Source organism: Rhea americana, unplaced genomic scaffold, assembly GCF_003343005.1.
Source record: "Rhea americana isolate MKP2758 unplaced genomic scaffold, rheAme1 scaffold_43, whole genome shotgun sequence".
NCBI classification, from domain to species: Eukaryota; Metazoa; Chordata; class Aves; order Rheiformes; family Rheidae; genus Rhea; species Rhea americana.
In genome coordinates this window covers 186,467-211,701 of record NW_028186568.1, presented here as the reverse complement: position 1 = coordinate 211,701, position 25,235 = coordinate 186,467, and the positions used below count along the sequence as shown (strand labels likewise).

The following is a 25,235-nucleotide window of genomic DNA, read 5'->3' as shown; positions in this document are numbered from 1 at the left end:
TATTAAAGGTGAGCCAGTAAGAACTGGGAAACCCGATGCTGTCCAAATCAGAAGTGTTTACTTAYGTTTCTTTTCAGTTATACCACTAAGCTGAGCATCTCTGAATACTGTTGTTCATACTAGCTCAAGACAAACATAATAATCAACATTTTAAAGCACTTTTATTGACTGTCCAAAATATTTTCCCAAGAACAATTCAAGTTTATATGCGCAGTTATTTGCTATTCTTAATGGRATATAATGGAGTTTTTTCCTTTCTTTTTTTTTTCTATTTCTTCAATAGACTTCAATAGACTAAATGACACCCACAGTAAAATGACTGAGAGTCATGTGATACTGTTTTTATTCTGTTCCATTTGCCTGATGCTTTGCCTACATTTCTGTGTGCCAGCTCTGATAAAATGTGCTGCAATATTTCAAAGTTACCAACYTTTTTAATGAAACGGTCACAATCATTTAAAAGGATGACCACTGAGAGGAGTCAGTTTGGCTGTATTTTACACTTCTAAAGTATAATAGCAGAGCAGTCTCTTCCCTTTTGTGACAGTTCTTTAAAATGGAGTGCTGTTGCTTTCACACTTACAGACAAAATAAGATACCAAGAGCAAATTGAAGGTGGATTTTTGTGTGAAAAGTTGAAGGGAAGGAGAGTATTTGTCTACAACACAGTACTATGTGATTTAAACTTTAAATTCGCTTTTATGTTTTTGTTACAATAGTAATAGTAGTAATGGTGTATGAACTCATACAGTCTGACATAAGCAGAGCTCTCAGTCCTTTGGGCTAGAGACTTTTCACAGGGGACCAAAATTTCCACTCCTATCTGTTTATGCAACTGAAACTGAAGACCAAAGCCTTGGTCAAATGCAGGAAGTCATCCTCTCACTCAAACCACTAGAGGAATAGAGAGTTTATTACATAGTATGAAATGCAAGTAGGCAGCTGTCACGCCACAGCTGCCGTTGCCATGTGCTGTTGCATCATCATTGCCTGATAGCAACTCTTTGGTTTCAGCTTTGTTTTGAATTTTTATTTTATCCATATTTGCCAGGCAGCATCAACAAATATGCATGTTATAGATTTCTAAAGTTGTAACTTCAGTAAATTAATTGCAGTTTTGTTCATTGCTCACTCTGTTCTCAGCAGCAGCCTTGGRATTGCTGGCATATCCTTTCCCTTTACCCTCTCTTCTTTAGGCTAAGCAATGCAGTTGTTGCACTGGTCTTCACCAGTCAATGTTTCAAGGCACCAGATCGTTCTGCTTGCTCCTCTTTGGCTTCTCTTCATCCATATCTCCCTCAAAGTACAATATCCAAAATTTCACATACATCTTTGAGAGAAGCATTAGTAGTCTGACTAGAGCATGAGGTTTACTTCTGTTTTGTAGACCTATTTCTAGAATTGGAGAGAAATTAATTAGTTTGTGATTTCCTAATTCTCTTCTTTCCTTTTGTTAAAAGACAGGAACTGCATTTGCTCTTCTTTAATTGTTTAATGCTTTTCTTAATCTCCAGAAGTTCCCAAAAGGATCTGCTAATAGGTTTGAGATTGCTTCACTCATCTCTTTAAACAGACTAAAATGAAGTTCATTGGGCCCAACTCATCTGAATTGTTTATGTCAAAGACGAGTTAGAAAATAGCAGTGTTAAGACCATTTGAAAGAACTCTCCATCCATTAAAATATCAAGTTCAGCAGTCTTTTTTTAAGATTCCCCAAGCAAAAAATCATATTAACAATTTAAAGCTATGAATTAATTATAAATACAACTAGCATATACTCTGGGAGCTATTKTAAGGTTAGTTGTACTTATTTTGAAACCGTAAGCAATTGAGTTTTCTAGTTTAAGTCTTACTTAGAACATGCAGGTGCTTCTTCACTTAAATTGCTGCAGCCAAATTCTTCTCCTTGAGTTGCCTTAGTGGTTTCAGTGTGATTTCTTGTGGAATAAGGTACTGTTCTGTCACACTGAAACTAGCGGTGTTACTTGCACAATGAACATGATCAAGCCATTAAACATGGCAGTACTGATCTAGGAAAATGGAAACTTTTTGTAAACCAGTATATGAGACAAATGTTATTTCTTATGCTGTGGAATGACTTTGAAGTGATTCTACCTTCAGAGAATGCATGGATATTTTTATTTATTTTTGCCTTTTCTATCTCCAAGTACCAAGTTCCACCTTTATTTTTTTTCTRTTGTAAGTGCTTCAAGGAAAACCAAAACAACTACTGCTGAATACATCATGCTGTAGACCGTGGCAGTTCATTTGTGAGCCTAGCTGCCCCGTGTAGAGCAAGCAGTTCTGAGAATTAGTAAAGGGCAAAGAGTTTTGGAGGAAAATGGCCAAAGTAAGCAGCCCTTTTTCGGGAGCCAGAGCCCTAATTTTTTCTTCTTTTMCCTGCTGTCAATGAAGGTACATGGGAGCTGAGTTTGGCATGAGGCTTTTYGGCATGGTGAGACAGTATGGCATCATGTAAACACTGACATACTAGAAAAGATGCAGAGTTTGTCTTTTTAGAAGACATCTTAGTACTTCATGCTATCTATCTTTTCCTTTCATAACAAAATCTGCAGTCAAATTAAACTCCTTTATGAGGTTTCAGATTTTCTTTCTGACCTGAAATTTTGGCCGCATTTTCTGAAAAACAAAATATGGGTTGAATTTTCTGCAAAACTGAACTGACACTGAAGGAAACTTAAATCATTCCCAAAAAATCCAGAGTTCCAGCTTGGATAGATTTGACAGAACTTCACATTGATTTGAGTATATTGGAGTTCAAAGTGAAGCCCAGAAGATATGACTAAATTAAAAAGAAAAAGAAAAAAAAAGAGAGAGAGAGAAACGACAAGAGAGAATTGCGATGGCCTTGATTTAAGATACCCTGTAGAGTAATGTAGTAATGTCAACAACTGATAAAGAAGACGTTTTTGCCTTGTGCTGAAGCTACAGCAAAGAACGGCTGATAAGGGTTGCAATCCTAGCTCTCCTGTGAGCTCGTCCCTCCACAGCTACTGGGGTAACTTCCCTGCCTCTGACACGGAGTTTTATAWCCTTTCTCCTCTCAAGGCGTACCTTTAAGCTGAGGACAGTGAAAGTGGTTCAGACTTTTGTCGGACTATCATTAGGCTAAAATCTTGTTATTGTGTTGAAATACAGAATAAGTAACAGCCACAGTATCCTGCAAGCCCATTCAAATCTTAAATTAAGCAGGTAAATATGGAAAACTCTAGTAGTAAGAGATTCTCTCTCAATGGAATTATAGCCTAGTTTAACCTATAAAAGTAGTCTACTTCTTGTGTTTTTTATAATTTCAAAACATTGATTTAGAAGAAAGATTTTTCTTGTAAATCACATCAGCAACTTTCGATTCTTTTTTTCTACCTCAAAGTAATASTAGTTTATTTCAGTTTAACTGATCCTGCATAGCATAGCTAAAATAATTATTGTTACAACAAAATTTTATTAGTGACAGTATAGGATAAAAAGGAATTGTAAAATGATAGAGCTAAAAAGAGAAGACAGAAAGGATGGTCAGAGAATAAGTTTGTTTCCACAGTCACTGAAAAAATGTCATTTGTTGTAATCTGGACACCTAGTAGCAGGTACGTTGTTCTTTGCTTCTTTATGTCACTCAAAGCTAATTCACTGCAATAATTATCATTTTCCTCATTGTTATGATATTATTTTATTTTCACATCAAATGTAATTTTTAGTTCATAAACATAGTTACGTGGGTTGGCAGATGGCAAATGCGGAGACACCCGGCTGTCCAAAGCRGTACTTAAGCAAGGGAAAGCTGAGGGCAGGGGAAGCTGAAGTCAGCTGAGGGTACTGTGTAAGGGTATTTAGGGAAGAGGAGACAGAGGAAGAAACTGGTGGCCATGAGTCAGGATATACCGGATACACATCGATAGGAAACCAAGATCCTTTCATTTTGTCTGTTGTACAAGCATTTAATATGTGAGTCTGTGACAAAGTCTGTCGTATACTTTTGGTTCACTTGACCTAAGATAGCATTGTCGGTCTGATAACGGCATTGCTATTGCCTCCATATTTCTAATGGAGGGTAAAAGTATGAAAACCGTATATTATATACATGAAAAAGCAGCATGTGTTACGTGTAGGAAGTCCATGAAATATTAAATGGATATTTCTGGGGAAAATACTACGCTCCTTGAATTGCRTGGTTATTCACAGTGGCTTGCCCTGGGCCACTGTTTTGGGTGAWTTCTGTGAACTGTGCTCCCTGTTGCCACTTTTCCAGAGCCATATCTACAGAGTGCATACATTCGTTCTCACTTCTGAACCGCYGGCTGTATTATTCTGTTCTCTTCCAAAGCATCAGCCTCATATTTAGGGTGTGTGATCACAAAATGCATTTAAACATGTCTGTTACGTGGCTGGTGCTTAAAGATTATGCCTGTTAAAGAAATCTAGGGGAAGCAATGAGTGTAAAGAAGCTTTTATTGAGAAGAAAAAGCTTTAATTATTGAACAAATAGTAGTGACTCATCTGCTGGCCTTTRTTTGATGAATTGTACAATAACAGCCTGTTCCAAATGCACACATGAATGGCAGAAGATCATCTCTTTTCAATTAYGTTTCAGCCAAGAAACAACCTTTCACAAGAGTATATACCAATGTGCTAGTTTCACTGCTGTCGTATTTTCTTTTTTAATAAATGAGTTAAAGTGGTTCTCTAAGAGAATGGGAATATAAAAATAGCTGAAATGTAGCTATGTCAGTTTGGAAAGAGAAAAATACTAAATCTAACTAGAACTGAAGAAACACTACCCTCATCACTGCATCAGTATTACTAGACAGAAGTTACTGAAAATCATTCTTTTCCCATTTCAATATTCTTTCTTGTTTCTGTAAAAACTAGCAATGCTTTTTGCAAACTGCTGTCATTTTTCTCACAGAAATGTTGTAGTGCCTTTGTGAGAATAAAAAATGTTGGCAGGTGGCAAACRTGAATTTGGCTTCCAGGATGAATATTCGTTTATGATTCCAGAGAGAATAAATTAGCAGGGGCTCAGGTCCATGCAGTTAAACTCTAACAACTCATTATGCTCTGTGATCACTTTTATTACTGCAACATGAACATACCTGCCTTTGGAGTTCATCTGAGGTCCAGTGAGRCCAAGTCATTATTATTTATGTGCTTTCCTCTATTTTTATAAGAAGAATAGAAAACCTGTAGCTCCGTCTTTTGCTAGAAGCAGATAGTCTGGAGTTATTTGCTTTGAACACCATGTTCTGTCTGAGCTCAGCTCATATATCCATCCTGAGCATGCTGTGGAGTAAAGCCAAGGCACCTTATCCAACTTCCACAGCCTGTACCAGCTTCAGATAGGAGATTAGCCAGACCTTGGAGGATCATTTTTCTTTCTGGAGGCCTAGAACCCACTGAGGGTTTACAYATGTGTTTGAGTAATGCATATTTGCTTACCTGCCTTCAACGTGTTTTATTCATGTTTGTTAAATACACTCTGTATCTACCTAATGCATGTATGCTTGCTTTCTACTTTACAGCATTCTTCTTGATGAAGAGGGCCACATTAAGATAACAGGTACGTGAGGAGCAAAAAACTTAATCTCTACWAGCTGCCTGATTTTTCCACAGTATATTCCATGCTTCTTGGATTTTTCCTTGGAAAGTTTGCTTGCAAGAAGTCAGAAGCCAGAAGAGTTTGAGTATTGGCATTCTTTTTTCTGGCTACTACTCAAGCACTCCTGTGCTGTACAGCATATGGAGAATATTGTATTTTGTTGGTAAAATTGGGCTCTTGACTGACTTGAAGCTTGCAGGCTTAACTACTTGCAACCATGGATGGAAGGATGCTTCCAGCACGACTCCTCATTTCAGGTTAATTTCTCTGAATTAGTGCTGTGTAGAGGACACCTGTGAARACATCTCTTTGCCACACTGGTGATGCTGTCTAGCCATCCTTTTTACTGTTGTCCATCTAGGATTATTGTTTTAATRTTGTGGTAACCTGAGCAAGAATCTTTACCAATGTCTTCGCCAAATCTGAACTGTGTATTTCTACTTATTTCAACTCTCACTTCTGCTTTGGCCAGAACCTCAGCTWCGAATGGAGAAAATAATACACCTGCTTTCAGGAGATAGTTACAACGGCCAGCCAAGCACTCTACTTGGCCAGGGCTTCTGTGCRCATGAGCCTGTGGCCTTCCTGTGTGCAAAAGCTGCATGCAAACAGAAAAGTGATTTTTAGGTTTGTTAGTGTGCTTTTCTTCTCCAGTTGTGTTTTGTTTGAACAGTGTAAATGTATGAAAATSTTAATCATCTTTTTTCAAAACCTGAGAAGTCTTTTTTCTGTTTCTTTGAATTTGTTTAGATTTTGGTCTGAGTAAAGAAGCCATCGACCATGACAAGAGAGCATACTCGTTCTGTGGGACTATAGAGTATATGGCCCCAGAGGTGGTCAACCGACGAGGACACACACAGAGCGCAGATTGGTGGTCTTTTGGTGTACTCATGGTAATGAAGAAGTTGTATTTGTTTGGGAGGAGAGGCTGTAGAAGTGATCAGCTATCTCAGATAAAAAAAGTGTCACTTTCAACAGTTAAGGGTCRATAGGAAAGTAGATATTTAATGTTTGCTTGATCGTTTTCACTGCATCAGCAGTAGGATGCTACTGCTGCAGACAATACTTAAGGTAATATTTAGCCACAGATTTTCTCTCTTATTCCAGTTTTTTTACTGGCTTGTTGTTTCAGTTGTTTATCAAAGCCATGAATATTTCTGTTCCTCAGAAATTAGCAGCGCAACCTCGGAAGAGTGCAAACATTTGAGAACAAACAACTGTCTAATTAGTAACACGGTTCCTGTTGGTGAATTGTTCCTCAAATAGCAATTTGCAGAGGTTAGAAACATCCTCCTAGAGAAACTCAAAGGTTGACTGTTTCTTCCGCAAAGTATAAATGAAAATGCTGTATTTTAGAGAGCACTCTGAATGTTTCACTGTACCTCAGTGGTTGTTTTGCCGTTCATCTTTCGTCCTCGTGTCAGCATCAGTGACTCTTGATTAATTAATGACATTCAGTAGTTTTTGAACTATCCAACAGTGGATTTTTTGTCAGTCTTTTTAGTGGATGGGAGACTGTTACTGGGGGCTTTCTTTTTTTCCCCCATGGGAGAGAAAAACATATGTTTATGGGCACCTGGTCATCCTCCTTTCTTCTCTGCCATTTTGCTGTTTCTTGATCATGATGTTTGGATGTTTGCTTTGTCCTGAGTACATCTTGAAGATGCTCTAAAAAGAGGATTATGAAACAGTGTTTAAATGATTGTTCTTCACAAGGAGKAAGTCAGCAGAAGCAGACACAAATGCATTAATTGGCACAGAGAAATAGAATTCATCTTTTTTACTTGTCTTTGCACTGTGTTGACCCTACAAAAATCAAAGTTTTCCTCTGCTATTGCTTAACTTTTTAAGAGTCGTGCAAGCTATTTCTGAGACGTATTAAATTTTAGAAGCTATGCAAATTGACTTTTTATACGTAGAAATCAGTGCAAAATTTGTTAATAAGCAAAATGCATTTACCAAAGATCAGTCATGCTAGATTAACCTGCTATTTTGCTTGATGAGATAACCACCTTTTTCTAAACAAAGTAAATGAAGGAGAKCTCATCTGCCTGCATTGCAATAAAGTATTTGATGCTGTGTTGCAGGGGAAATTATTCATTAACTGAAGAAGACATTCATTAGTACAAGAACTATCTATACCATCTGTGAATATATCACAGGGAAGAACACCACAGAGAGACAGAAGCTATTTAAGCTTAAGAGTAACGTTGGCCCACGAGCAGACAGGAGCAAATGCATCATGAAACAAAGTTAGCCTGGAAATCAGAAGAAAGCTTCTGACTGCCAAAGAAGTGAGGCCCTGGAAAACACTTTCCAGCAGGAGCTCTGTGGGGAAAATCTAAGTACAGTGGAGCTTGATTGGTTTATGAGAAGGATTTGATAACATGCTCCTGAGTGCTGCAGTATCTGGAACTGAGATGCARCACCAGAAAAGGCTCTAGAGAGGTATTCAACTGCTCTCACATCAGCCATCTAAAATTGATCTTTGGGCACTAACTTGGGCCCTTCTGCCACCTCCAGCCCCACCAGTCCACAATGCCACTGCTGCTGAGGAGGCTTAATAAGAGGTTGGTTTGTGACAGGAATAATTTATCTTTAAAATCAGTAGAAGACCAGCAAGTTTTTAAAGCTATTACTCCCAGAGYCATTTTATCAAGTGCAGCATTGTCTCTTGAGTGTAGATGTCATGCATTTATTCCTCTTGTAGCAGTATGGTCAGATAACAAAGGTGATAGCACTCCCCTGAAGTGTGCAGGCTGCAGATCCAGCCAAATGTTGAGTGCCCAGCCACGTACAAACGTGCACGCTAGCTTCATGTGGATTCCCAAAGAGCGTACCACAGCAGTGCAGCTGYGGCTAGCATTGCGCTTCACCCTGCAGAACCAGAGTAGAAGCAGAAATTAGTGTAGCAAAGCGCTGTGCTGACACAGCTCTGTTTCTCATAGCCGAACTGTTTTAGGTAGCTATATATTGCACTATGTGCTGCAATACGTAAAGTATGTTTAAATTTTGTTTATTCTAAGTAGACAGTGTCACCAAAGGAAGTAAGGTTAGGAAGCAATGTGAAAGCAAGAGAAAATTTTTATTTGGGAGTCTGCATCATTGGTCCAGCTGGTTGACRGCAGGTAGTCTAGCATAACTTCTGTAATTTATAACCTGAACTTGAAAGCAGCAGAACATCCTCATTTCTGATGGACATGAATGCATTTGTGGATGCTCAGCACATCTAAACCACTTATCTTTATCCAGTGAAATCAATGGGTTAAGTCTCATATAATAGATATACACAGACCTTTGAATACTTTATTATATGCTCAGTTTTGGGGGATAGCTGTGCCTTTTTACTGTCCATCTCTAGTTAAAAGAAACGCTGGTGTATCGGCATGTGGATTGTTTTTCTCTCACCTACTCCTTTGCATATGTTTTATTAGACTTTCATTTTTTCCCAATCTTTCTCTTCTCCATCCCTTCCCCCAGTGATTCAGCATACTGGAATTTGAAAAGATAAGAGTCCATGCAAAAGGAGATGAGGTAAAAAGGATAAAATCATTGCAACTGTAAGCTGATACTTTAAGCCATTGAGTGCTGCCGGTCATCCTAGAAAAAAACAGCTTTAATCACTTCAGCATTTTTTCCTTTTTAAAAACTAACTTATTGGAGTAGGAAAAGGGGATATCCATACATTAAAAGTGCAGGAGGATTTTATAATGCTGTCTTTTGCCTTTGCTCATCTCTCCTTCTTTTCTGTCACTAATGTGTTCTGCTGGGAGGCCTGGGTTTTATGCCACTCTAAAAAACTGAAGAGAGATAAATGATATCCAAAAGACTTATTAGCATTTTTCTGTAAGTAATTTGCAGTATGGTGTGAAATATGCATAGAAAATATACGAGTTGGCGGCATATGCATAGCTTGCAAAGAAGTGTATGTGATAGTGTAATTTTCATATCTAAAATCTTGATCAATAGAGGGAAAATACATTCGTTGTAGTAGGGAGCATATTAAAGAGATAATTATGAACTTACTCATAACCTAGCCATCAAAAGAGCTACCAAAAACCAAATACTTTCTTGTGTGTTATGAACTGGGGTTAATGCTGTAATATAAAGAGAACTTAGGAAAGTGCTAGCAGCACGTTGTCAGTCTATATTGGCTGAGGCAGTCTCTAATCAGACTGAATAATATTTGAAGGCAACATCATATAAGTCATGTTGTGATTATTATTAATATCAAAACAAACTTATCTGACAAAATAAAATTTAGGTCTTACTAAATCAGTGAGTTGTACTGTCAGTAGTAGTAAAACTTCATTTACCACCAGTCTTTGACACAGGCCACAAAACCAGAAATGTTACCTGCTCTGTTTTTTTGCTGCTCAGTTTGTTTGAATCATTTCATGGTAGTTTGGCATGTGTCAGCTGGTATAGTCATATTATATGAATCTCGAAATTCACCCTTTTCAAGCATTCCACGGAGGACAGTATCTGCCTCATGTGATAATAACTGTCTGGACCCAACTAAAGGTTSGTGCTGGGAAGTTTGTGTGGTTCTCACGACTAGACACATTTTGTTTCATTGCGCCTGAGGTTTCGGGTAGGACATTGTTTTGTTTCGGTAGTATTCTAGAGAAGCTTTGCATCAGGAAATCTGCCTGAATAAGCAGTTGACTTAAACTGTTAAAAAGCCTTAGCTATGACTAGCACCTTTTCAGCTGCACTGCAAGAGCCCYGACGCCCACGCGGTCGTCCCTGAACCCCAGATGCGCTGCCCTGCACTGATACAACKTGCATGTGTCTCTTAGAAGGGCTTTTGAAACAGTGTTTCCGCAGTTCATCTTACTAGCTGATTTACAAAGTCACAGACTTCCTGGAAGTTGTATCTCTCTTCACAGCAAGAGAAATGTTGGATGTCTTTGAGAGACGTGTAGACAGGGAGGGGACCGTAATTAGAGAAAGAAAGGGTGTTATGCCTCAGCTGGAAGTCCCAAATAAAAAGAAATCTCTTCGTATTTGTCAGCAGTATAGCCAATGCTTAAGTTATAAAGTGAAGTCTGCACAGGAAAAGAAAATATCCCCTTGGTAACCAGACAGAAAGTATTCTGCTCTGTAGTAATTTTCACTTCAGCATCGCTGGAAACATCAATACTAGACATCAAAGCAATAGTATCTTCTTTTACAAAATCCCATCATAATRCTCCTGTTTTATTCCCAGTGCAAGGAATGGTCTTCTTAATGAACATTATTTTTTTATGTTTATACTATGTGAAGGTACTCAAGCCCATTGCAAACACTAATTCATTGTGCTTTACACCTAGCTAATAATGATAGATACAGTGATAAAATACTTAATGCATTTTGTAAATGGTAAAACCGAGTGACTGACTTGCTCCCAGCTACCTGAAAAACCACTGGAAGTGTTGAGAGAGGAACCCAGCCATTCCAACAAGTGTGTCTCTACTCTCCAAAACTGAGGGGTATCAAGTTTCTTTAGTATTTTATCCTAGATTCCTATTCATTACAGTACGTAGCACTTTTCTTACCGCTTTGAGAAGRAACTTTCTCTGCCTCTCATCTCCAGTATATTTGAATGGTTTTATTGGGACTTAGGCTCTTGCTGGCCAGAGTTATTTTGAAATGGGACTTAAGCACCTTTGTCATTTAGACAGCTTTACAAACTCTACCTCCATCATTTTCTTTCTAAAAGAGTAGTTCTACAAGGCAACTATTCTCTTGACTTTCCTAGCCCAAACAGGAGTTTACACCTTCCAAATCCTGTTTATATTTGTCGGTCATAGGCATATTTTTTAAATTTTTTTCTTTTTTTCCCCTAAGTGTTTTAGTAGCTTCAGAGAACTTATTAATTCAGATTACTCTTTCAGTTAGTTATAGTCAATTAGTTATCAGTCTTCTAATCTTGTCCTCCACCCTCTTCACAGAACTAGGATAGCAGTTTCATGGTTATAGGATTTTTTGACTTGTTTGTATGTTTTTTGCTGATCAGCATGATTGCTAAAGATGGAACTGTGGGACCCCTTTTCAGTTCACAAGGGCTCATGTTTTTTTAATCTTCAGTGAGCCTGAGCCTTTCTAAGTTCAAATGTGAGACAAGCATTCAGATTCTCAGTTTTCGGTAAAGCTGTTTTTCGTGGCTGCCAGCAGTGACATTTCTAGCAGCTCACTCTGCCTGAGCAGGAAAACCTGGGGGGGCTTCAGTACTGTGAGTGAGAACAGCAGCAACTGATAAATTTTTCTCCTTTTATTATAAAGTGACATTAATGACACCTAGTTTTGGCTATTTGAATAGCTTAAAATGTTTGTCTAGATTCCTCTTACCTAGTCATAGGGAGAGAGAAGACCTTATCAAGATAATTCATCCCATATAGGAGTAGTATTCAGTACAAGTTTGATGCAGCTCCTTCTGAAATTAATTTCACTTGCTGATTTTCAAAGTGAGACAAGGCCTCCTGTAACTTAGCAAGTTGGTTGCTTGGTGTGACTTTCCGAGTTACTTTGCTAGGGAGACTGTCAARTAAGTCATATTTTGGTTTAGAAGGTTATATTTGGCTTATAATTTTTGTTTTAGTTTGCATTATAAAACTTCATGCTGAGGTCAGTACTTTGGAACATCAGATTTGAAATGAGCTATGTTACAATATGTCTGCTAAACTGTTTTGAATTTAGCTTAATTTTGTTTCTGTAAAGATAAAGGGAGTTCACTTCAAGCAGCAATGTTTAAATAGCTTCAACAACTGCAGGTTTAGTAATGAATCCTAAAGAGAAAAGACTAAACTAGCTAACATTTAATGAAATGTTTGTAAAAGATCAGAACATACCGTTGAGAAAAACACGCAGTTTAGCTTTGCAGATTACATGTTGTGATGCCCTGGAGAAATGGACCAAGACAGAGGGTGTTYGCACAAAGTTTTTGTTTTAAGAAATGCTGTGTTTTCCTTGGAAATCCASCTTGTTTGAGTGTTTCTTGTCATCTTTCATTATAATGTGCCATTATATGCCTGCTGTGTGTGTGAATTCCTGGAGGAAGAAATGATCATCACAAAAAGCTGTTCCCTGTATGCCAAAATGGTTATAGAAGTTCAAGCTGACCTCCGTTCCACTGAAGTAATTGCACACAGTAAATTGCTCCTGGGAAGCACGGGGATTTTAAGTTTTGATTTTCTTAAACTTCAAGGCAGAAAAAATACCAATTTCTTTCAATGTAAGATTTAAAAAAAATGTGAAATTTTCTTTTACATTAGTGGCCCCTGGTATCCTCCAGAACAGATAGAGCACAGCCATTCCTCAAAATCTGTTTTTGTTTTCTCTTTTGTGTCCTTTAGATTCCAAAATTGAATGTCACAGGAATACRTTAAATGTTTAAATTAAATTTAGTGTCTAATACTGATTTGTTTTAAATTGAAACATATCAGATGTTCGCTATGCCTTTATTATTMTTAAGTGAATAGTACCAACTAGGATCAGGTTATTTAAATCTTGTCACTTTTGTCAGGACTGATAAAAGGATATGCTGCTGAGGCAGCTTTGAGAAAAAAAAAGACAGAAAACAAGTTCAGCTGCTGTTCTTGTTCAGTGGTGCCACATTTCCTTCACTTCTGTTTGTCTCAGTTGCCCCATTTTGTGGTAATGATTGTATCTCTAGCTTTCCAAAACACTTTTAAAGATGTATAGATTGAACAAAAATGTGAGTGGAACATGATGCTGTGTTTAATTATAGAGCACTGAGGCTATATTTAAACTGGAAGGAGGAAAGAGTTGATCTGTGTGTCTGTTTGTCACAGATTTTGTTAATGAAAGGATCGTTTTTGCACAAACATAATTCCTGAGAGCAGTGAAACCACTTGTGAGATAAGATACCAAAACTACTTAAAGGGGAGAGAGTCTCTCCTGCCTTAATAGGTATTATAGCAATGAATATTAACCAGGAGGTAGCTATTGTTGTAGAAAGGATCCAAAGTCTGTCTCAAATGTGAGCAAGTAACAATTCCCTTTGCCCTCAGTGGACACTGCCCTGCTTCGTGCCAGGACTGAACTGGGGTCTTGGCTGTGTTTGCAGATACCTGGCCTTCAGCATCCCTTACTCAGGGAATCAGCGTCCACTGGTACCTGCGTGAAATGCTGTGGCTAGAGCCTGGTATTGAATCCACGCAAGGCAAGCTTCCTTAGCTGGATTTTTTTTATTACAAATTAAGTTCCTGTCAGATTCCCTGAAGGCATTACTCAGTTTCTGAGAAGCCATAAGTGATTGGTGTTTTCAGGTGTGAGTTAGGCAAATGATTGCGAGTTTTGCTTTGACATTTGGGTGCACTTAAGCCTGACACTTGCAAAATTCAGTGCGAGTACAGCCAGGGGAATCAAAACAGGAGAGAAAAAAGCACACTCAAATGCCTTGGGAATGTGGGGTTACRCATGTTCCTCCTGCCAAGTGTAGCAATTGGCACCTCTCTGTGGTGCAAATATACGGTGAGCAAAGGCAGTCGGACCCAGGCTGAAAAGATGGGGAATGGCACGACGAACTAATAAACTCACTTTGCTTGCACCACAGCTCAAAAACTGAAGGACAGCCATACCAGTTCAAACTAAGGGTCTGTCTGGCCAAATACTCTGTCTCCAGCGTTGGCCAGGCTCCAGAGAAAGAGCAACAACAAGGCAACTCTATATAATACTTATCCCCAAACGTCTCAGAACTTATTGCTGAGGATCAGTATAAACGGTTTATAACAAGACTCTCAAACTAAACTGTCATGTTGGTCCGTGATGTTCTGCAAAATACAGATTTACACTATCCTTTTTTTCTAAGCCACGTCTTTCTGGGAAATTTCTATTCCTGGAGTGTTCGACTGTGTTTGAAATATGTAGAAGATGTGTGGAGTGTCTGGTCAGCTGGGCAGACTACCTCAACACTTAATTGATTTACCATTTTATTGTTATTTGACAGTTTGAGATGCTGACAGGATCGTTACCGTTCCAGGGGAAAGACAGAAAGGAGACGATGGCCCTCATTCTCAAGTGAGTAGTGAAATCTCTTTCGTTTTTCTAATGGTTATAGTTAACTCTACCCTTGGGGCAGGCTATGGGTCCTAGCTATGTGAAGGGTTGAAAATGATGATGTACATAATGAGTTTTTCAAAGCATGAGTTTGGTAGGGCATGCACAGCTAATCCTCTGCATGTGGATCTAAACTGGCCTTCAGAATAAATAGCAGGAAGTGAAATACTAAGAGAGGCTTGCCGAAGAAATGTATCTTCCTGCCTTAATGAAAGACTTGCATTATATACACACAAATGGGAACAGTCATATTTGTGCAGGACGGTGTATGTTTTGTTGTTTCCAGAGTTTCAAAACCCTTCCTTTTTCACATTTCCCTTTCATTTAATATTCAGTGCATACATAAGGGTTTCAGGATTTGAGACTAATCCTTGCTTACTATCACGTTTTCTTCTCCGTAATAGATAATCAGCAAGGGAAGAGTTTCATTCTTTTTAATTGATACATCGTTTATTTTCACTATTTTCTTGAAGTTTTGTTTGTGTGTTTAAATTTTTCTTGATTCCCAAACTTATTCCAGCAAACTAAAAAGCTGAAAAAAGTTTACATAGGAAAATGATCTCTTTGAATAAATCTTTTGCAACCTATTCAGAGGGTTTCATRAGATGCACTGGATTTACTTCTACCTCCAGTGAAACTGGCAGTAGAACTTTCTTTAACAGAACAAGTTTAGGCCCCCAGTTTGTAATACCATGCCTTTGGTGACCAAATGTGTGCATCTGCCTGTCTCAATTACAATTCGACTTTCTAAACCACAGTGTGACGGAGAAAAATTTTGAAAAATCTATTTTCTTTTCAAGTGTTGTGTTCTTTCAGAGCCAAGCTGGGAATGCCACAGTTCTTGAGCATAGAAGCCCAGAGCCTGCTGCGAGCCCTCTTCAAAAGGAATCCGTCCAACAGATTAGGTACAAGTGTGCATTTGATCTGTGCATTTGTTATTTGTGCTTGTAAGGTGGTGATCATTTCTCCCGGTTTATCTTCCCTGATAGTTAGCCTTATCATTWTAAATGCATTTTGCATCCCTGGCAGTAAATCTGGAGCATTAGTAGAGAAAATAGCAAGGAGCACACGCAAACCACTGGAATCCAAAGCATGATATTAGCTTATATTTAATTCTTTCAATGAAGAGAGTAAACCACCGTTTACAAAGAGTGTAARACAACTCCTGCATATGGTAATACAGAGAACAGAGAAGACAGATACCTTTTTAATTTTATGTAACTTAGCTCTAAATCTGAGGTGGGCAGAGAAAGGGAGTAGATTTCATTGTGTACTCTCTATTTCCTAGTACGAAATTTCCTTTGCTGTCTCATTTGGTTTACTGGGAACATTTTAATAGGTATTCTTCTTTGTTACCCTGAATGCATTATCTGCTCTCTTATGAAGGGTGTTTTCACCCTTCATTAAAGATTCTATTTAAATGTAATAACCTGAAAGGATGCATTGGATTGTAGATATTGTATTGTATATGCTATCTCTACCTTTGTTCAGGAGTTGTATTAAAAAATCATTGCAGTTGGCAAAGTGAGGAACTATGCCTGGTAYGTAATTTTCATTGATAATTTGGTCTTCAGTTTTTACATGGAAAAATAAAAGTCGTATCAAGCGAATGATATCAAGATAGTACCACTGTATTGGTTTTCATATAAAAATCTTATCTAGTTCTGTGAAAAAAAGATTGAAGTTTTTTTTCCCCTCAGCTCTCTCATATTCTGCTGTGTTTTGGGTGAAGAAGGAAACAATTGGTTTCTAAAGGAAAAGGACAAACCAAGGTGGCARAAGGGAATAACTCCAAAATACACATTTTATACTACTGTCAGTTCCCTTTTCGTTTGTGCCTGTGTTGGATTTTTTCTGTTTGTCTTTATCTTCAAATGTATAAGCTATCTATACCCGTTCATTACTGCCATCCTCTACTCATTCATGTCTTATTTTTAAATATCCTTCGAATTTTTAAATGCTCTGTTCATCTGTTGCCACATCCAGATGCTAATGCTAATGCACATGCTAATGCCACATGCTAATGCACTCCATCCCTGAGACCRCGACTGCAGTACGCGTTGCTACCTACATTTACATTTGCTAGCTCTAGCAGCCCAAAACCTGTGACTGTGGTGACAAAACACGTAGCCACTCTAATTTTGATCTAGGTCTAGTGGGATATTTTATGAAGCTAATAATAAGATGTATGGGTTGTATTGGACAAATCTGAAAAACAGAAAGAAGAATTTCTAAAGATTCAGAATTTGGTTGCCTCACAAGAGGAGAGCCATGTTTGCCTGGTAGTGTTGGAGAAGTTTATTTCCTTGTGTGAACTTACTAGTCCAGAATAAAAATGATTTCCTACTGGAATAATCGTCTATTTCTGAAAGATCAAGTGATTTATTATGCACCTGTCACACAATCAATTGTTAAGATAATTCTTTGCTRTCACCATCTTATATGATTGCTGGACCTGCTTTGCTGTGTCAGTGCTCGTAGATGAACATACATTTTTTTAGAAGCTAAAAGGAGCTGTAAAAACATGACCTTAGGAGAAGGAATAGAATCCTTGAATTCTATAAACCAGATCATAAGAAGTGAACTGAGTGGTCCTACTTAAATGCATATTTGACTGACCTTGTCATACATGGAAATTTTGGCAGCTCATAAATTACTTTTCTTTTAGGGAACAGCGTAGATCTGTTCAGTTTTGGAACTTGTGCAAAGCAATTTGCTGTTGTCTCTTGCAACTGTTTATGCTTGTAACATTATTTCAGATTGGGGAGGTAAGGTTAGAAGCAAAATGCTAAATTAGAGAATAACTTGTCCAAAAATGTGGAAAGAGCAGGAAGTGCGAGAGAGGTTTCTCCCCTTCCTCTCATGGTATCCACATAGTGTTTCTCAAATGCTGGAGGTGGTACCGCTGAAGGTCTGCTACATGCCGCTTTTGATCCTCTGCACAGCAGTTACAGTATTAGTGGTCTGGCAGACAGCAGATAGCAAAATGCCTGACAACATGTTTCTATCACCATCTGGCTGAGCAGTGGATCCTGCCGTTTCTGGTGTGTCCACGTGTGCGTGCATACACCCGTGTGGAAGATGGATGCTCTGCTCGGTGTCCTCGAGCTTCTTTTCGACCCTTTGATGTTCTGATAGCTCTGGCCACTGCTTCAGGTGAGGCAGCGTGTGGGCCGGGCGCTCTCCCAGCACTGTTTTTATGCTGAGCAGCAGCAGGCTGTGATACTTCGGGTGAGCAGATGTTTTATGAGACGGCAGCAACGCAGCAGGAGCCACTGCCTCGTGCAGAGGTACGACGCGGCGGCTCAGCGGTTTTCCGGGCCAGCCAGGCTCCCACGGAAGAAGCCGGCGTGGAGCAGGCCACCCCTCGCCGCGACCGGTCGGAGCCCAAAGCCCTCGCTTCGCCCRGGGGCTGCGCCCGCCCGCGGGGGCCGAGGGGCAGGGGGATGCGGTCCCTCGGCGGGAGCCACGGCACCTCTGCCCGCGGGGCCACCGCAGGGCACGCTGCAGCCCCCAAATGCCCGCGCGGCCCCGGAGAGGAGCGTGTTGCACGGGCCCGGCAGGCCGCGTGGCGGAAGGGAGGTGCTTCGGCGGCACTTAAAGCCTGRCGCTCCACGGAGGCAAAACCACATTTTCTCCGTCGCATTCAATTGTCAGGCAATTTGCTGGACATTAGGGAAAATTAGAGTCTCGGGACTTCTGGGTTTAGTCAACTTATTCAGGAGAATAAGACGCTGCAGCAAATACAAACGTTGCCACGCTTCCCCTCTCCATTCCCTTCTGCTGTTTCCTCCCTTGCTCTTGCTCTTGCTCTTGCTCTGCTCGGTCTGTGGCTCCCCACGAGCTGTTACTCGGCTCCAGGGGGTTCAGGGATGGAGGCTCCAGGGGGGTCAGTGAGAGACTCTGGATACTGATCATTAAAAGAAGTTAACTACTAGAACAGGGATTGGGTTGCTTGATTTTAGAAAGCAGTCGTGGCGATTCAGGCTGCCGTATTGGCTCCTTTTTAGTACTGGGGAACGCTGAGGCCSGAGGTTTTAAACCTGAGGTTTGTTGAAATACTGCAAAGATTAGCAGAAAGGGAGAGATTAATTATAACACGAACATCCAAGAGAAGAACCTAAAAGCACAACAGAAAAGTAGATCTTAGCATCTCAGGGACAGGCGTAGAGAGCTTGTGAAAGTTGTGTCTTAACAGACGGAGAATCAGCTTGAAGGGTAATGAAAACAGAATTGTTGGTAATGAAGAAAACAAATACTTAACTGGTTGGTCTAAATACGGGACAGAAGTCAGTATGTAAAAGGACCACTTTAGCTTTGTAGATTTTAGCTTTTTTCTCGGAAAGGAATGATAGTCTGAAGTCAAAAGAGAAGAAGGCTTAGGCATCCTGTTTTGAAAAATCTTTGGAAAATTAATSAAGTGTGCTAAAATAAAGTAGCAACAATATTATGGATCAAACACTTGTTTTCAGTYATTGTTTCAGAAATCTGAAGGTCTGGAAAGTGTTTGTAGTTATTCCTAGAGTGTTTCTAACTCTGGAAAGTTGAAAGATACTGGTCCTAAAAAATCACTTTATTCTGACTACCATTTTGGTTTTGCCATTTGATCATGATGTTTTAATAGATATAGCTAAAGGTTGAATATSTATTTTAAATGTTTGTTTCAAAACATTGTTTTGAAGCTTTGGTTTATGAATGGAAGAAAATGCTAGATACTCAGGAGATACTGGATAGATACTGGAGCAAGATACTCAGAAGAAGCAGAGAAGGAATTTAGTAATCCAGTTCATCTGTTTCTACTTTTATGTCTGGTGCCCATTAAATTATTAGTGCTTTATTACAAATATTTTATAAATGGAAGGTCTTCCTTTCTTTGGTATCCCTTGTGATGAATGCTGTCTGACCTTTTCTGAATCAAGCATAGTATGAGCTATATACTTCGCTGTACAGTCTGCGGTGCTATGTAGACTGTAGTATGATAGTATTCTTCTGATTAAATACAACAAGTTACAGATTATGGACAGGTATAATTTTAAATTCTTAAAATAGATTAATTGGGATACCCAAGCAAACAAGGAGTAAACATTTTGGAAAGGAAATCGCACAATGAAGAGAGTTGATTTATCACATTACCAGTAACTTAGGCAACAAAAGGGTCTAATTCTCATCTACACAAAGACCTGCATCTATTCAGGTAGGTAAATGACTGTAAAGGTTTCAGGAACTCCATACYCTGCTGAGCAGCGTAAGGGTAGAGAGACCACATAACTGAGAATTTTGGACAAGAAACTAGAAAGTAAAAGGATGTTCCAGTAGACTCTGAGTAAAAGTGCAAGTAGATATTCTTTCCATAATTGTTTACTCTCTGGGAAGATGTGTTCTACTTTAATATATAGAAAATTTTATTTTTCTGTTTTATGAAATGATGATGAGTTTGAAAAAAACAATTTCTCCTGTCAGARTGGCTGTGCATCTTTCTTGTAAACCTTGGGAATTAATTTTAAAATGTYTGCCCAATAAAAAGATTCTGAGGCTGCAGAGCCACTGTAATTTTATTCTTTTATTCTCTTAAACTAAAAATCTGGAAACTTTTGCTACTCATTTTGAGTTCCCAGATAATCAGTTTTTTAAAATTGGCCTGGCTCCCTTTTTCTCTCTAGTCCATTTCAGGRTTCACATTGTCCATAATGATTCAGTAATCAAAAATGATTACTGAAGATTGTTTTATGCCTGTAATAAARGTGCTGCAAACAGSAACAGTAGAATGTTTTATTTGTAACTAAGTTCTCACTTATTAACATGAGGCTGCTTTTATATAAATCCTTGCACCCTATAACGTGTTTAATCCAGCAATTTCACCTCAAAGCAATATTTATCATCTGTTTCTCTTGGACTCTGGTGGGACTATATGCTGTGTAGAAATACTTGCAGCCAGTAGGTTCTGATTGTAYGGATTCTTCTTTAAAGATAGGCTTGGTTACAAAATTGAAGCAAAAGTATATTTTTTAAAAGCTAGAAACCTAGAGGAAGATGGAAAGATTGTTTTGTGGTGTGCTAGCATATGCTACGCTTTTGCAGTCTACTGAATTCTCATCTTTATTCCAAGATCTGTTAGTCCTTGTGAAATAAGACATGCCGGTTATGACCTCTTTGGAGCTTGTTTTCTCCAGGAGAGCACATCTCTTCCCAGTACCACTGCAGATTTATAGATGGTAGATGAATGGCTGAAATGTGCTGAGCTAATCTGGAGAAACCTGGCCATTAACATTAGTCTCTAACTTCTCCCTCTGACATCAGCAGCTGGGTCAGGGTCGCCCCTCTGGCACATTGCAGAGCTATCSTCAAATGCCCACTGGGGCCATGTGGCTCCTCCGCTTCAGGCGGGGTTGAGGCCAGACGCCGCTGCCTGAATCCAGAGTGCACAAGCAGAGAGGAAGCTGTGGGMTGCGCCAGTAGGTTGAAAAAAAAGCCATCAACTGTTGTGCTCGGCCTAGGGAATGCTACTAGTAATTTACAGTGCCTGAAGCCTTTATCTCTGACCTTTTGAAATCAGTTTGGTGGTATAGTTTCATCCTTATGTAGTAAAGAACAACTACTACCAGTTTCTGGTTGTCACTGATGAATACAAGACATATCCATCACAGATACTTCTTCTCTAAAGAGTTATTTAATATAATTTTCCTTGATGTCTCTACTGTCATTGCTAAAATCAGAATGAGCCTGCCATGAGCAGTTAGTAAGGATTTGAGACTGCATTTGGAAAAGTCATGCTAAAGAAGACAGAACAAGGCTTATTACTATCCAAATCTTAGTATTTTTTTCATCCCTGGCATCAAATTCCATGATCATAAGTACAAGTTTAGGCCACAGGTCTACCTAGTTCAGTACCCTGTGACCATGAGCAGCTGCCAAGGKAGCAAGCATATGTGATGATACTTCACCAAATTCTCTTCAAGTCTGCAGTTGCTTTGCTCTCAGGGGGTTTCCTGAACATTTTGTGGTTTGTTTTTCAGGTAATCTTCAACAGATTTCTTTTCCACATACTTGTCCAGTTTCCCCCTGAAATCATGTAAATGTTTTGCATCCGTGTCATCTTTTTGCAAGGARTTCTACATGTTACACAGCTATCTGTTACATGGAGAAACATCTCTAGATGGTGCTAAAGCTGATTCCTACTACAGTCATTTAAGGAGCAATGTTCTACTAGAGGAGAAGATGTGGAACAGTTAATCCCTATCCACCCATTCTGAACAATCACAGTTTTGTAATCATATACCCCATCAGTCATCTATTTTCAGATTGAGAAGTCCCAGCCTACTCAATCATTCTTCATGTGGAAGTCATTCCATACCATTCCTTGTTGCCTTTTTGTGATTTCTCCAACTTTAATATACCCTTTTCTAGGTAAGGAAATCAACTGCATTCACTACTCRAGCTGGATATGTGCCATAGACTTTTAAAGTGACATAGTGAAGATCTCTATTTTGTCTGCTCGACCCTGAGATTTGATTTYCTGTTACGTTTTCATAGAACTGTCTATCGTAATCCACAGACCTCACTCCTGAGGGAAGGTGGTCAGCTCAAAGCCCATAATTTGGTAGGGCAGGCTAGGAGTGTTTATGCTCATGTGCATCACTTACATTTGGATATACTAGAAGATTACCAGGACAGGGAAGTAATCAGAAGACCATTCCTTCTCGGTTATTATCTGGTAGGCCTGATAGACAACCTTGCATGTTATGTTCACAAAGTGTTTGTTTTTCGTATCCATTCATCAGTAAATGTTAAGCAGGGTGTAGGAAGCCGTTCCTGGTCAGTGCATTTTGACAAACATCGGTAATGTCTTGCACACAGGGAAAGCAGATGTCACCTTTTACAAAAGCCAGATTTGACAATTTTAAAAACTGCCTGCGTGTTGATCTTCAGGAAGTACAAATATTGCATATAAAAAGTTAARTCCTGTGAGGTGCTGAGTGCCTTTTGCAAGGTGCTTGTTAACCTTGAGTCCTTTGGGAATCAAGGACGCTCAGCATCCTTGTAATGAAGGTGCTGAGCACCTGTCAGGAACTGGCGCCAAAATTGCAATGCGAATCCTTTGCCTCCAGGTGTTATTTCTCCTACTGAAAAATGAAAGGTGCTATTAATAAACACAACTCAACCAGAAAAAAGGTACACTAAGTCATCTCTGACAGTTGTTTAATTATTACTGAACACCTGTTGATTTCTGTGATAGCACTGAAGCAAATAAATTCAACTAGCTGAAAGGAAGAAAAAAGCAATCTTAAATGAAGACATAAGGTAAAAGTAATGAAAGAATTAGATTCATTACTAGATCTAAAAGGAGTTTCACTAAATCTCCTGTAGAATAATGTAAGAGAAATTTATGTTACAGTATCAGTGAAGGAAAGGTACCACTGACAGTGATGGTTTTGATACTACTAAAAATTTGAAGATAGYATTTGAAAAGAGGGAACTCAAAACCTCAAGTTACCTTAAATCATTTGGAGCTTTTTTATATTTTGAGTCTAAACTTATTTGTAGTGCAGTTTTTCCTGCTCATGGAAAATAGGGGATTAGAAAGATTTCAAATTCAGCTACAGATAGAAGATCAGTGGTTAGTGGCAGGAAGCAGTAGTAAACTGCTGGAGGATCAAGAAGTCTTTTGGTTGCTCCTAGCCTCRCTGGCACATGTGCTGTGCCGCAGCTGGATCCTATGACTCCAGCTGAAGAGAGCAGCTAGTCAAACTTGGCACAAGCCTCGTTTAAAAAAACCAACAAAACAAAACAAAACAAGAAAAACCCTCAGTCATTACATTTTCATTAATTAAGTGCAATTTTCTGGATTTCATAACGTACAGTAATGGCAATTGTACTGTTCAAGGTTTTTTGACTAGAAGAAATATTTAGATGGTGACTTTGGCTTTGTCAGAAAAAAATAAGGGATGAGAGAAGAAGTTTGGAGAAGGGATGTCATGAAGCACTGTTTTCTAAGCATGCCTTTATTTGGGTTCTTTCATTCTCTTGTCAGGTGCTGGATTTGATGGAGTTGAGGAAATTAAGCGTCACCCTTTCTTTATTACCATAGACTGGAATGTAAGTGGAACTGCATTATTATTTTTTATTTTAAATTATCTTTGCTAAATTTTTGAAGACTAACTACCATGCTTAAAAAAAGATTACRTGAACTCTAATAGAGAGGACTCGGGAGCTAGAGCCTTTTAATGGGTGCCTGTCTCTTGCATACATAAAGGTGTTTATCCACATACCCGTAAATGAAAGAAATAGAAAATTCTTTCAGCATTGTCAGCTTTTTCCAACTCCTTGACTCTGTTATGTCTAATGGTCTAGTTTATCACTGTACTATCTAAGGCTATTTGCAATGTTTCATAAAATAATTTCTGCATTCAACTCTAATAAACGTAATGTATTGATTGTGGGAGCTGGTTTGGAGTGAAAATAGGCTTTAATAGCTTTAAACAAAAGAAYTCCTTTAATATTTCAATTTCAGAGGAAAGCCAAGCTGAAGGACTGGACTTAAAAGAGATACTCAGGAGGGAAGCAGTCTGATACTCTGTGTCCCTCCATCTTTCTTCCTTTATATTCCATATTGAAATACTTCGTCCTTTCTCGCAGGTCTGGCAAGCTAAGCTAAAGGCTAGATCTGTGCTTTTCATGTCAGAGACCTCCAGGAATCCTTTGCTGTAGTCCCAGGTCCTCTCTTATACACAGCTGCTGGCAGTAGCTCCAAGATGCTTCAAGACCTCTAGGTGCCCCCTTTTTCTAAGCACAGTGTGGTGCTCCTGGACCTGGGTGGCTATTTGCAGAACTGATGTAGCAGGCTGTATGGCAAGTTGTGCTACTTTATGTCATAGGAACCATAAATCCTCCAGTAAGGTAGCTTTATTGACTGTCTCTTATCACTTTTGACCCTAAGTGACCGTAGGCCAAGATCTGGCCTTTCCATTACGGAAAAGCATAACACAGATGAATTTTCAGAACAGTGATTTTGTATCACTGAGTGCACAAGCCAGACAGATAGAATAGGAAATAGCAATTTCTCTTATGAGTGGTGACTCATTAATTTAACATCAGCACTCAAAATTGGAAGAGCAAACATTTCATCAAATGTAAAATGCTTCAAATAAGACATCTGACATSATTTGTAAAATGGTAAACAAGGATTTATTTAATTGCTATCAGTTACAGCTCATAAAGCTAGCTGTAGAGATTAGCTAACTGTTTGATTCAGACTTGCAACAGGTTAAACCTCCTCACATTTTCAGTATCAGATTTGTTCAAATCAACATATTTTTAGACAAACCTGGAGGCAAATACTTTTTGTTCTTGATCTGGGCATCTGCCAGCACATCAGAGCTTATGTTTGTCAGATCCTTTAGAATTTTCTGGTCTAGTTTTGTACGACCTATGTTATGGTATTATGTCTTTTTAATATTTGATCTGAATTCACTGGTGAATGTTAATATACAAATGCAGATTCTGGTAAAACATTATGAATATTTGCGACAGGGCCATTCTCAAACCGTTGCCTAGGACTTTG

The 25,235-nt window shown here is 38.9% G+C and overlaps 1 protein-coding gene across 1 annotated transcript in view; it reads left to right on the top strand.

The window, feature by feature from the left end:
- The window catches only part of RPS6KA2 (ribosomal protein S6 kinase A2), a 184,436-nt gene that overhangs the window by 112,575 nt on the left and 46,626 nt on the right, over positions 1-25,235 (top strand). The window contains exons 7-11 of the mRNA XM_085315438.1: positions 5,538-5,575; positions 6,365-6,507; positions 14,568-14,638; positions 15,494-15,582; positions 23,706-23,770. Of these exons, the coding sequence (XP_085171564.1) occupies positions 5,538-5,575; positions 6,365-6,507; positions 14,568-14,638; positions 15,494-15,582; positions 23,706-23,770 (406 nt within the window). The remainder of the gene's footprint in view (positions 1-5,537; positions 5,576-6,364; positions 6,508-14,567; positions 14,639-15,493; positions 15,583-23,705; positions 23,771-25,235) is intronic.